The following is a 13,521-nucleotide window of genomic DNA, read 5'->3' as shown; positions in this document are numbered from 1 at the left end:
CATCTGTGTTTTTAAAGTTTTAATTACAGAACAAAGCCAGGAAAAATGTATGAAATAGTAGGAAGATTTAAACACTATTGTTAAACAAAAATAGTTTCCTCAAAAAGATTGTAAAGAAATAAATATCCTATGGAGTTTTTTATTTCTGTTTGGATTATATATGTGAATTGATTTGTTAGTAGATTATGTTTGGGCATAACTGTTTTTGTACTTTATAATAATTTTATTTTAACAGATTGTTAGAAGAATTTGTAAACCATATTCAAGAACTTCAGATAATGGATGAAAGGATTCAGAGGAGAGTAGAGAAATTAGAACAGCAGTGTCAGAAAGAAGCCAAGGAATTTGCTAAGAAAGTACAAGAACTCCAGAAAAGCAATCAGGTAAAAATTAGGATAAGTTGTCTAAAGGATAAAACAGTAGACATGTGCTTCATCTTTAAATTATTTTTTTTTGATGCTCAGTTTAAAAAAAAAAACTAATACAATGAAAATGATTATTTCTTTAGTGGTATTTTCTGCTTGTGAAGTAAAAAAAAAAGTGTTCTAAAATTGCTGGCTTGAAATCAGTTTCTCTTGTTGGGTTATTATTAATAGTGAATGTCAGTGCCCAATCAGACTACATATTCTAACCTAGGAAGCCGGATAATGCTAGAGCTGTCCTGGGTTTTTAGGAAGACTTATAGTGAACTGGCCCTTTCTTCTTAAACAGATCCAAGACTTTAAGATGGCCATGTAGTTGACCTTTATTGCTTTGAGGTCTCCTAGGAAACCTTTTCACTTAAAGCAAACTCATTGTGGTAAATAAACTTACAGGGGATGTGTCTGTTCCTTTTCATTCTTTCATAGCTAGGAAATCTTGGGAATAAATATTTGGAAGGATTGTTCCCCTTAGAAATAGTCTGGTCAGCATAAGTTAGAACATAGTCAAGCCCCTGCATGCTAGAGAAGACCCTTTAGCCCTTCATAGACCAATTTCATAACTTATCTGGATCTAGATTATAGATTAGCCTTTGAGATTTTGTAATGGGGAACATCCTTTAATTTTGGTGCCCCAGTGATATCTTAGAAGGGCCATTCCCTGATTACTTCTTAAAGAGACATTTTCACCAAATGGGTGTCACCTCACTCTAAGTGAGTAGGTGAATAGGGCTTAGCCAAAAAAAGGCCAAGGTGTCCCATCGCATTCTGGGCCATCTTCAGTCATCCTAATGAATATCTGGTCACTGGATCCAGATGGCTCAGGAGGAGAAAGTGAGGCTGGTGACCTTGCACAGCCTTCCTCATTCAAAACAAAGTCAAGTGCAAGTCATGTTGTCATCTTTTCTCTGATGTCATGGTCTTCTTAGAAAACGAAGGACAAAGACAAAAAAACCTGTGAGATTTTGAGCAACCTGTTCTTAAGCATTAATGCAAAAATTTCATTAATTCTTATTATATTTTTAGATGTAAAGAGTTCATTACTTCAGATTTTCTACTTTTTTGTATTCACAATTCAAGTATAATGAAGACTTGTTAAGTGACTGTGTGCAAGGCACTATGTTCTCTATTACAAAGCTTTGCTAAGATTATGGAAGAAATTTAGTCTACTTAAAATAGTGCCCCAAACCTCTAAGGCTATCCCATTTGCATTTAATTAAAGCAATAATTATGGATGGATCCTGTCTGTTTAAGCAAGTTCTGTAGGACAGCCTCTGCTTGGCAGATCTGTATCCTTGTATTACTAAACCTGGATACCTAGGCTCCTTTGTTTTCCCCAGAATCTGAATCTTGTGATGCTGTTTCCCTTTTTAGTAGTCAGCCTGGGACTCTCTGCAGGATTTTCCTTGCTGCTGTATTCCTTCATTAAGAAAAACAGTGTGGTAGAGTAGAAACAGTCTTAGAGTCATGGGAGACCTAAGTATAAATCCTGCTTTTGGTACTATAGTTCAGTCCCTTAACCTTTCTGAGTCTTAGTTTCCTCAATGTAATTATTAGCCAGGCTTGATTAAGATCAGTCTGGTAGCATAGACTTGGGTTTGAAATGAAATAAAAATTTTTAAATACCTGACAGTTAACAAAAGGTTTATTTAGCTATACCAGGAAAAATAGATTCAGTAAAGATATGGTTGTTGTCCTTCATTGGTTGTTGTCCTTTGTTGGTTGTTGTCCTTTGTTAGTTGTTGTCCTTCAACCTCGAAGAAGACTAAAATGACATCACTATGATAAAGTGAAATTTCAGTGTGTCCGACTATGTCTGATCAGACCAATACGAGCTCAGAATGCTCTGCCACAGGTTGGGCACAGATAGTCGCTGTGAATATTTCGGGTGGTTACTCCAGATTTGTGCATCCTATGTTTTCTTTGTGCTGTCTCAATTCTGCTTTGCTCATAGAGCACAGCACCCTTTCTGATGTGGGCACACCATGCTGAGTGGTCCTGTGCCAGTGTCTCCCATGTTGCACGGTCAGATCCAAAGTTCTTGAGAGTGTCCTTGTGTCATTTCTTCTGGCCACCATGTGATTGCCTGCCCCATGAGAGTTCTCCATAAAATAGTCTTTTTTGGCAAGCGTACATTTTGCATTTGAACAACGTGGCCAGCCCATTGGAGTTGCGCTCTCTGAAGCATTGTTTGAATACTTGGAAGTTAAAGATATAGCATTGATTCAGTTAGCTACAGCAACCTGTTCTGTGTTGCCCATGCTGGTTTACTCATCAGGATCCTGAGCATGGAAGTAGCTGTTGGTTCTTTTTGTCTGACTTTTGGACCAAGGCTACTAGAGAGCTATTATAAGCAATCTGAGCCTCAGGCTCCTGAGCCAATAATTTCAATAATCTTTAGGGAAAAACTGACCTTGTCGGTGTGGGGTAGGGTCTGGGATACCATACTTGTCTATAAAGTAATAATAGTAATACTTGTACTTAACTTACATAGTTGTTAAGATCAAATGAGACAATAGGTATAAAATATTTTCTCATTATGTAAACACTATGTAAATGTTAGTTATTATTGCATTCTCACTTTTTTGATGAAAATATTTTTCTCATCTTTTTTGATGGGTTTCAAGTAAAAACAGTCCTGGGACAAGTCACTATCCTACTGCTATTGTTTTATTCTTATGTTGTCATTGTTATCATATCATCTTATCTTTTTCAGTATGGTTTGGATAGAAATGGTCCTGGGACAAATTGTTATCCTGCTGTTATTCTTTTATATAAGACTTTTATAAAAATTTAAGAACAGCAGCTACATAGAATGAAAAATTTTCAGTATGTATAGAAATTAAAGTTATGCAAAAATAACATGAGATATATATATCATCTTTGTTATCCTATTTACCACTAGATCTGTACCAGGATTGTGTGTGTATTTTAGTACTTTTATTCATCTGTAAAAAAGCAGTTATTTTAACTACCTGTGCAATAATCTGGAGAACATCTGACTTTCAAATGAGAGAAACTCTCCTGTTTGGATCCAAGGTTAACTCTTAAGTTAAAAGGGGTTTCTCTTTTCTGTATTCTTCTATGCATGTGCATTTTCTCTCCTTTGACCAGTTCAGATGAGTGAGAAATATTAAGTTCACCCCTTACCCTCCTCCTTTGTATAGACTTCTGCTTGTGCATCTAACTTTCCTCCTTCTCCAGATTCTCCTTTCTTTGCCTGCTTTCCAATCTTCTCCCTGCCCTTTGCATGGTTATTTACATCAAAACATAGCAAAACTAACTACCCCCAGGCACGCTGTGTAATTAAATTTCCTCCTAATGATAGTGGAGTCTTGAAGGGACACACGTATCATCTCTCCATATTAAAATGTAAGCAGTTCTTTCGTTTTCATCTCTTGAGATTGCTCACTCATGTTTACCTTTTTGTTTTTCTCTTAACTCCTATGTTTGTACTTCAGAGTTTCTGTGTAGTGCTGGTCTTTTCATCAGGAATGTTTGGAAGTCTTTTTCATTAAGAATCAATTTTTTTGTTGTAGATTATATTCAGTTTTGCTGGGTAGATTAATCTTGGTTGCCTTTTGGATTATCATATTCTAAGCTCCCTCTGCTCTTTTATGGTTATGGCTGTGAAAGAAACCATGTGTGATCCTTATTATAGTTCCTTTCGTACTTGAATTCTTTCTTGCTGGCTGCTTGCAGTATTTTCTTCTTTGATCTGAAAACTGAATTTTGGCTATAATGTCCTATGAGTTTTCATTTTGAAGTTTCTGGAGGTGACTGGCGAATTCTTTCCGTATCTATTTTGCGCTCTGGTTCCAAGAGTTCTGGGCCGTTTTTATTTATGATGTCTTGATTCTTTTTTTTTTGTCTTTTTGTCTTGGCTTTCAGTTAGGCCACAGTGAATCTTAAATTATCTCTCCTCAATCTGTTTTTGGGGTCATTTATTTTTGCTTTGAGATACCTTATATAGTTTTCTATTTTTCCAATCTCTACTTTGTTTTAATATTTTTCATTGTTTAATGAAATAATTTGATTCTATTCAACCTATCCTAATTTTTCAAAGCTCTGTTGCTTGTGCAAGGTTTTGTATTTCTTGTGCCAGGCTGTTAATACCCTTCCCAGTTCTTTCTTTCATAGCTCTCTATTTCTTGTCCAATTTTTTCCTCTAGTACTTGTTTCATTTGTAAAAACATTTTTAAACTTCTGTTCCATCTCTTTCAGGAATTCTAGTTGAATTTGTGCCCAAACTGTGTTTTTCTTTGCTTGTAGATATTTTGGATCCTTTATTTTTTTCTGTCTTGACTGTTTCTGTCACCATAATAGCTTTTTATAGTGGGGTTTTTTTTTTTTGGCTCATTATTCCAGACTGCTTCCTGACTGAATTTTCCATTAGAGTCAGGCTACACACTTACGGAGAAATATCTGGGTTCATCCTACTTCTGCTTTTCTTTGGGGATGTTGAGTGTGGAGTTATTCTAGGATCTCTGGGACAAGGACCTGAAAACTTTTAAGTGCTCTCAAAGTGGGCTTATCCAGGACGAAGTTTGCCTCTGAACTACACCTGTGAGCTTTTCCCCAGTTGGTGTTCTAATAGTTTGCTGCTGGACTCAGCCATTATGTTCTACAGGTTCAGGTTTGAGAATTCTGACCTGGTAATTACACTAATGGCTTTAGACTAGAGGTTTTAACCAAGATTTTACCCTGCTCCTGGGATCTAAGCCATCCAACTGTGGCTTGCGTCTAAACTTACTCCATTCTTGGTACACAACTTTGGGATCCCAGTTTATCCTACCCTGGACTGCCACCTTCAGGCACAGGTCCCCTCCTCAGTCTGCCCTGAATTTGGGACCTAGAACTGGGTAGTGAACAACAGAGTTGTCATTTAGCATCTATTCCTACACCTTGACTAGATCAGACCTCTCTGTTCAATGTGGGACCTCTTTCTGCCCTGGTACACAGCCTTTTCCTTCTGCCCATTCTTGGCTAGGCCCCTGTCCTCAGCATTCATGATCTTCTCTGTCTGCCTGTACTGGAAAAATGACTCACTGTGATAGTATCTGAATTAGGAAAATAGATTAAGGATTTAGTTTGTTACGTACTTGTTTAATAATAACCTTTTTTTTTTTTTATTTTTTTTGCTTTTACCAATATTTCCTTATAGGTTGCCTTTCAACATTTCCAAGAATTAGATGACCATATCAGCTATGTAGCAACTAAGGTCTGTCACCTTGGTGACCAGCTGGAAGGGGTAAACACACCACGGCAACGGGCTGTGGAGGCTCAGAAACTGATGAAATACTTTAATGAGTTTCTAGATGGAGAATTGAAGTCCGATGTTTTTAAAAACTCTGAAAAGGTAAGAGCTGTCAGCAGGATAAAAGCAGTTCATTAAACAGCACAGCCCTAATTACAAGCTATTGTGACTTTAAATGGTGAGACTTCAAACTAAAGAGTGATTGACTTATGAAAAGTTTTGTTCTGAAGTGGAAATCAACATTTGACTGTAGATTGCTGATAAAGCATTTATGTTCAGTACTTCTTAATGTGGTGATATTGATGTTTTTCATTTGTGAAATTATATGAGATTTAAAGTGCTAATAAAATCAGTTTTAGAATGCAGTTCTTTCCCATAAACTTCTTCCACAGTACATCCATGTTTGGAATATGGCTTCCTAAAGAGATGAGGGGAAGGGGCATAAACTAACTTTTCAGAAAGTTTTTTCTGTGTATTAAACTGATATAATTCAGAGATCTGGTCCAAGACACTTAGTTTTCTTACGAAAGGTATCCTTTAAAGAATTAAGAGTATCGAGGTTTAGTCCCTGGAAAAATGAAAAATCTGAATTAACTATTTCATATTAATCCTTTTCATAGCACTAGTCACTTAATCCTGGTCTAAGGGTACATGGTATTGGCTGCTTTACAGTCTTGAAAAGAGGGTAAATTTAGCTCACTTTTTTCCTCTCAGGAAAAGAATCAAAGTGCATGACAACTTAAAGACATTTGTGGATAGCATATGCATATAAAGTATTTCCTAAGAATTTATTTTGAATATAATACTAATGAATTGTTCCCTGTGAGTGTTGGGGCGATTTTTGTCACCCTGAATATTGGAGTGATTTTTACCTAAATGGCAGTAAAATTCAGTATCAGCAACACCGTCTTCTTGTTACATGTATGTGTAGGCAATATAAAACCATAAAATTGATAATTTGTTAAAATCAGAAAATTAATGCATTGCCTATTATATGTAAGTGTATACCTTTTTAGACATGTTATTGACCTTTTAATATGTGTAACTGTCATTGTATTATCTGTAAAATAAGATTGAATTAGATTAGAAGAAAAGTTCAATATTTTAATGAATATGTAAGATGATAGCCCAGGCCACTTTCTTTAAATATGGGGTTTTAACTTTATAAAACTAATTCTGTGTGGTTAAATAAAAGGGTAACGTGACTCTGTATGCATAAGTGTGTGTGTGTGTGTGTGTGTGTGTGTGTGTGTGTGTGTGTGTGTGTGTATTCCACTATATCTGTGATGTAATTGTCTTCCCTAATGAGAGCTGGACTGCTTCTTTGCAAGCAGGCCAAAGCAGTCATCCAGAACCTAAAGAAGAAGGCATATCAGCTGAGGCAGGTCATGTGGCTTCGTGCTAGTGATCAAATTTGAATTAAGTAGTAAGGTTTCACCTTAATTTTAATTATGTTTCCTTTAATCTTTGTTATCCACCAAAAATTGTGAAGTTGTAAATATTGTGTACATGTCCTTTTTAATCTTTGGAGAACTTTATAAAAAGAGAAGTGAGCATTTTTCATTCCAGTCGCACACCCTAGATGATTGTCTCATATACTCAGCACCTCTGCTTCTCTTTTTCACTCTTTTCTAAACCTTTGGCATTTGGCTTCCAGTCACATCCTTCAGCTGAAACTTCCTTCCAGAATTACTAGTGACCTCTGAATTGCCAAATCTAATTGGCTTTTCTCTTACCATCATTTTTCTTGACCTTTTTGTAGCATTTGACACTTGACTCTTTCCTATCTGGGTTTTCCTTTCTCTGCTTTTTCTTGGTTTTCCTCTGGCTGCTCCTCTTAATCTCCCTTTGCTGAATCTTAATTCATACCCACTAAGTGTAGGAATCACCTTCAAGGCTCTTCTCTTTTCTCTCTACACCCTCTAACTTGATGATATCATTGGCTTCCATCTTTTCTACCCAGATGATTCACAGATCTCTCTATCCAGACCTAGTCTCTCCCTAAGTTTTACTCCTGCACTACTGTTGGACATTTCACACTTGATGTCCTGTAGGTGTCTGAATCTCTACCAGTCCAAAGCAGAACTCAATATCTGACACTCACACCACTTTGGAACTTGGCAGTTATGCCAGTGGCACCACCATCATTCCAGTCGCCATGGTTCACAGCTTTAGTATCATCATCTTCCTGTTTCTCACTCACTTAACATATCCTGTCATTTGTCATACCTTGTCATTTATTTTCTACAGTATCTCTTTACATAGCTATCAGTCTGGTTCAGGCTTTCATCATCACTTTTGGACTATTGTGCTTGCCTTCTAGAATGGAATACCTTATTCAAATCTCTCTCTATTTCAATGCATCTTCCTCATGGCTGCCAAAGTGATTTTTCCTAAAGGGTAGGTCTGATCATGTGACACACGCATACACACACACACACACACACACACACACACACACACACACACACACACAGTAAACTTCAGTAACTCCCTGTTACCTTTAGGATCAGATACACATGCCTGTGTTTGGCATTTAAAGCTCTTTACAATCTGGCCCCTTTCTATCTTCTCAGTCTTTTATTTCCAGTCTTTTACTATATTACTCTCCTTTATGCTAACCATACTGCTTACTTGGAGTTCCTTGTGTATTGTCCTCCCTCTCTATTCTCTTTGCCTTTGCACTAGCTGTCCTGGAATACTCTCTCTCCTGATATCTGATTTGTAGAATTCCTGGCTTCCTTTAAGACTTAGCTCAAGCATCATTTCTACTATTGGCCTGTCTTGGTCCCCTAACCCCTACTAGCCATTTACTTTATATTCATCTTGCATATTCATTTATTTATATGTTGTCTATCCCATTGGAAGGTAAATTTTAACCTACGGCAGGTGTTGTTTTTCCTTTTTTTTTATTCCAAGAAATTAGCATAGTTTCTGGCACATAAATGCTCATAATGTTCATAAATAACCATTTAATCAATGGTTAGATTGATTCGCCTAATTACTTTGTTCCTCAAAAGAATAGGAAGCTATGCAGAATTATTAAACTGATTTGCCTTATTTCCCTCCAGCTTACCTGTCCTGATTCCCATCCCCAGATGCCTTTCTCTGCTTCTCTATTTCCCTTTTATCATTTATACTTTCTCTTTTTGAGTCCCTCTCCCCCCAACTTTAGATTGCCAGTGACTGATTGTGGATTGTTCCTAGCCCAGGTTGTATCATAATCAGTTATGTTCAAGAGTTCATATATTATGTTGCCAAATACCAGCTAACTTTCTAGGCTGTGTACTAGCCACCATATAGAAAAAGAGAAAGGAAAACAGAAATCATCCATATAGCCGAAAATGCTGGCATGAGTGTGTATGGTCGATATAAGGGAAAACAAAACAGACAGTCAGAAAACTGTTAACACGTCTCACTTCTTTCTCATCTTACTCCTCAGCAATTTCTGGAGAATAAGTCTTTATTTCAAAGTCTTATTTTTTTTTAAAGGTATTCTTGCACCACTAATTATAATTTAATATAATCTGAATTATACCTATTCTGATCACTTCTTCTCTTTCTGTTAAAATAAAATATATGCAAAACCCTCCTTGAAAAAAATAGTCTATTATATTTTCCAGTGAGTTTATTGTTACAAACTTGATTTTTATTTAGTTGGTAAGATATGGTCAGAGTGCAGTTTAACCATTACCATGCTTTTTGTTTCTTTTTATGTTACACCCGTGTAGATTTTTTTAGCCCTATAAATAGACTTTCGAGATGAGATACCATCTCTAGTGTAGTGCAACAGAAAGTGTTGGATTTGGATTTAGAAACACTGGGTTCAAATTCCACACCTACTACTTATTATCTTTGTGACCTTGGGGCAAATCAGTCTGTGTCTTAGTTTCCAGATCTTTGGAATGAAGTTATATATAGCTGAGAGTCAGAAGGGACCTCAGAGGCTATCTAATCTGACACTCCCTCCCCCTTGCCTCCCTCATTTTTCAAAAATGGTAATGGAAGCCTGGGGAGGTTTTGACTTGCTCAAAATCATTTATATAGGGAATATCTGGGGTAGAACTATGAGTCACTGTTCTTTCCACTCTGATATGATACCTCTTAGCTACATTTCTGCGTAAACAGAACTTAAGTAAAAGTAAGCACAATTTATTACTTTGCAAGATTCAGCAAGCAGTAAATTTGCTAACATTTAATATTTAGAATAATTATTCCTTAAATTAAAACAAACCATTAGGTTGATAACAGTAATGTCAACACAGGAATAATCTAATTTATGATTAGTTATACACATTAACCAATCACATTCAGCTTTAGATAAATTATATCAATATATCCTGCATGGTAAATTTAGCTTTTAGTAGCAAGACAAAATAACCAGGATAGAATTTTGCGGAGTGAAGTCATTCAGTGCCAACGGTTATAGTAATCAGTCACTGTGCTTGTCTTATGAAGAAAGCAGGTGATAACAGTAGTCGATAATGGTTAGCCATTGGTTAGCCATTACGTGGGGGCTAAGTGATACTTCCATGAGCAGTATAAGCGTAACTTTTGTTGCAGCGAAACGTCATTCACAGAGCTGCTGAGGAGTCAGTAACTCACACAGATACTATATTATCTGTGAGAAGAAGACAGAAATAGCATCAGGCCCTGCATTTGACATTTCTGATTTCTTACTAGACTTCATATGTATACTCAGTAAAAATATCAGTTCTTTGTAAATGTCAGAAATACTTATTTTTAAATAAAAAAGAAAAGCAACAGAACCATTAGATACCCTTAGTAGCATCTCTCTTAAAACCATGCTCTTAACATGTTTATTATATGCTAAAATGTGCTAGATGGTACCGTGGCTACAGCACCAGGCCAAGAATCAGGAAGACATGAGTTCAAATCCAACCTCGAACACCATCTGTGTGACCCTGGACAAGTCACTTAATCCTGTTTCTTCATTTATAAAATGAGCTGGAGAAGAAATTGGTAAATCACTTGAGTATCTTTACCAAGAAAATCCTCACTGTAGTCACAAAGAGTTAGACATGAGTGAAATGACTGAACAACATCAAAATAACTTCATAGTACTAACTGGAAACATAAAAATGAATACCACCTAATTTTCTCATACTTTGGTGTTATTAAGAGCAAAGGTGTATCAAAAGCATTCCTTGATTATCATTTTAGAATCCTTGTCTAAATCCTGAAAACTTGAATAAATGCAAACATTTCCATACCATACTTTATGTCAGCAATTTTATGTTGAAATCTTTTCTTTTCCATAAGACACTGCACATTTATACACTTAATAAAATACAGGACATAGTTCCATTTCATTTGATCAGTTTAAATTGAAATTGGATACACCTACCATGTATCACCAGAAACATTTTCATAAAATTCATTTATCCACATGAGGATCTTAAATTGAGAATGATCCTTCAGTTCTGACTTTGAGCAAGTGTGGTCTTATTTCTTTAAGGTAAACTACAATTGTAGGTTGTATCTGTGTGAAGGCTACTAAAGCACACAATTAAAATAGTTTCCCCACAGAGAATTGGAAATGCTTTTTTCCTCCACTTCACCATCCCGTGATTATGACCTGTAGTTACTTTTGTCATTATCTAATAATTGCCTACAAATAGAACACTTTGTTCCAAATCTTGGTTCATCACAGTTTTTGTGAGTTTTTTTAAAAGCAATTATTATGGGTTAGAAATGTGAGAGTCCCATTCTGGGAATTTCTGCTAGGTAGGTAGAGAAGTCTATCTTTTGATTAAACTTTTTTTTTTAAAGATGGGAGAGCAAATGAAACCTTTAGGGCAAGAGGTTCTTAATCTTGTGTCATGGACCCTGTTGGAAGTCAGGTGAAGGCTGTGGACCCTTCTCAGAATAATACTTTTAAACGCATAAAGTAAAATGCACAACATTACCAAGGAAAACCAATTATATTGAAATAATTATCACAATATTAAAACTTCTTTGTCTAAATTTAGTACCGCAGAGGGTTTTTGTTTTTATTGATCTGGTTACTAGTTTTAGTATTTTTAATGTCTAGACTCATATAGAAAGCATGAATCAAATTTTTAGCGCTTTCATTATGCATAGGACTTAACAAACATTGAGACCTGGTTTTACCTTCATTTTTTTTTTAGATAATCTTTTACTTATAAATATTAACAAATTAATACTTATCTTGATGAGACATGATCATGGTTTCAAAAGAAACTAGAGCTCACTGTTTTGAATTCACTTATGTATATTCATTTTTCTTTGTGATATTTGTTAAAATTATATTCTCTAAGATTTATCAGTTCTTTTAGTCTTCATTCTCAATTACTTTTAAATTTTGTTAGAGCATTTACATTTATTTTCATTTTAAACTGTCATAATTTGTCAGTATGTATGGGAGAGAATGCTAGAGAGAGATTCTTAACTGACGTATTGATCAGTGAAAACATTTTTAGATTTGGGCATAAGGAACAGAGAAATCTACTACTTCTTAGCTATCCTAGAATGAAGACGATCCTACAAGGAAGGCTAAAGCCAGAAGTTATTCTTGACTTTGTTACTGTCTGACTATAGATTTTATGCCATGCCTGAAGCACAGGAGCAATCTGTCACCAACAGTTATTGAGCACTTACAGTTAGATTTTTATAGTGAGATTCATTTATTAACATGTAATTCCTCCTCTTGCTTTAGTCTCAGTATAGTTTTTTTGAGTCATATTCTTTCCTACACACACACACACACACACACACACACACACACTCACTCACTCACTCACTCACTCACTCTCTCTCTATTCCTGTGATAAAATCTTTCCTGAAGTGGTGGAAAAGGTAACAAACTTAAGGCTTCCTGTAGAATTAAATTATCAGTGCTTTTCTGCAATTTTATAGAAATGAGGATATATCCTAAAATTCTCACAGAGAATAAGTACTTCCCTTTTTATGTGTTATTTACTAATAAGATAGACTTGTGTGAGATAACCTAGTACTACAGTTGTGACACATATAAATCTTACCTCACTCATGTAAGTACTTCTACTGTCATTTTTCATTCCCATTCCTCTGCCTCTTCTTTTCTCATCACTTTCTTCCACTTATATACAGTATACTGACCAGCTTGTAAGATTTATTCAGATGAATCTGAGAGTTGAATTTAGTCCTGTCCATGGGTGAGACAGAATAATTCAGATGTCTTACCTTTGCTTTACTTACCTAAGTAGCCCAAAGTTTTGGTTAAATAACCAGCTAAAATTCAAGCTTGGAATGGTGAGGTCCTGTGTATATATATAGACAGATCCAGTTCACCATAGTTCTAGGCTTGAATTATAAATATTTGGTTGCCTAGAAGGCTTTTATATACTGAGTTTTAAAAATAATTATAAAGGCATTTTTATAGGATGAAATTGTGTAATGTTAAATATGTAATTTTTTTCTTGGAGTACATGAATTTTTGTTGCTTTTTTTTTCCAGATAAAGGAGGCAGCTGACATTATTCAAAAGTTACACCTAATTGCCCAGGAGTTACCCTTCGATAGGTAAGTTTATTTGTCAGAACCTACTATGAATATAAGAATTTATATTGTAAAGTATAATTTTTCCTGTGTGATTTTTAAAAAACTGAATTAAGTAACAGTATTTTAAGATTCCTTGTTAACCTATGCAATTATTTAGGTAAATTTTTTAAAAAATCCTCTTAGAATATCTGAAAGATAAAATTGGCCAAAATTTAAATGTTAATTATAGTTTGGGACTTTTTAGATCTTTTGGTCCTCATTCTTTTCTTTCCAATTTTATCTCTTTTGATACCAAAGGGTGTCCATATTTAACACAAAGAGA

The 13,521-nt window shown here is 35.4% G+C and overlaps 1 protein-coding gene across 1 annotated transcript in view; it reads left to right on the top strand.

Moving 5' to 3' along the window:
- The window catches only part of EXOC5 (exocyst complex component 5), a 54,534-nt gene that overhangs the window by 15,715 nt on the left and 25,298 nt on the right, over nucleotides 1-13,521 (top strand). Inside the window, exons 3-5 of the mRNA XM_072629305.1 lie at nucleotides 236-383; nucleotides 5,584-5,778; nucleotides 13,156-13,220. Of these exons, the coding sequence (XP_072485406.1) occupies nucleotides 236-383; nucleotides 5,584-5,778; nucleotides 13,156-13,220 (408 nt within the window). The remainder of the gene's footprint in view (nucleotides 1-235; nucleotides 384-5,583; nucleotides 5,779-13,155; nucleotides 13,221-13,521) is intronic.

The sequence above is a fragment of the Notamacropus eugenii genome, chromosome 1, assembly GCF_028372415.1.
Source record: "Notamacropus eugenii isolate mMacEug1 chromosome 1, mMacEug1.pri_v2, whole genome shotgun sequence".
NCBI lineage: Eukaryota > Metazoa > Chordata > Mammalia > Diprotodontia > Macropodidae > Notamacropus > Notamacropus eugenii.
This window is presented reverse-complemented; position numbering and strand designations above follow the sequence as displayed.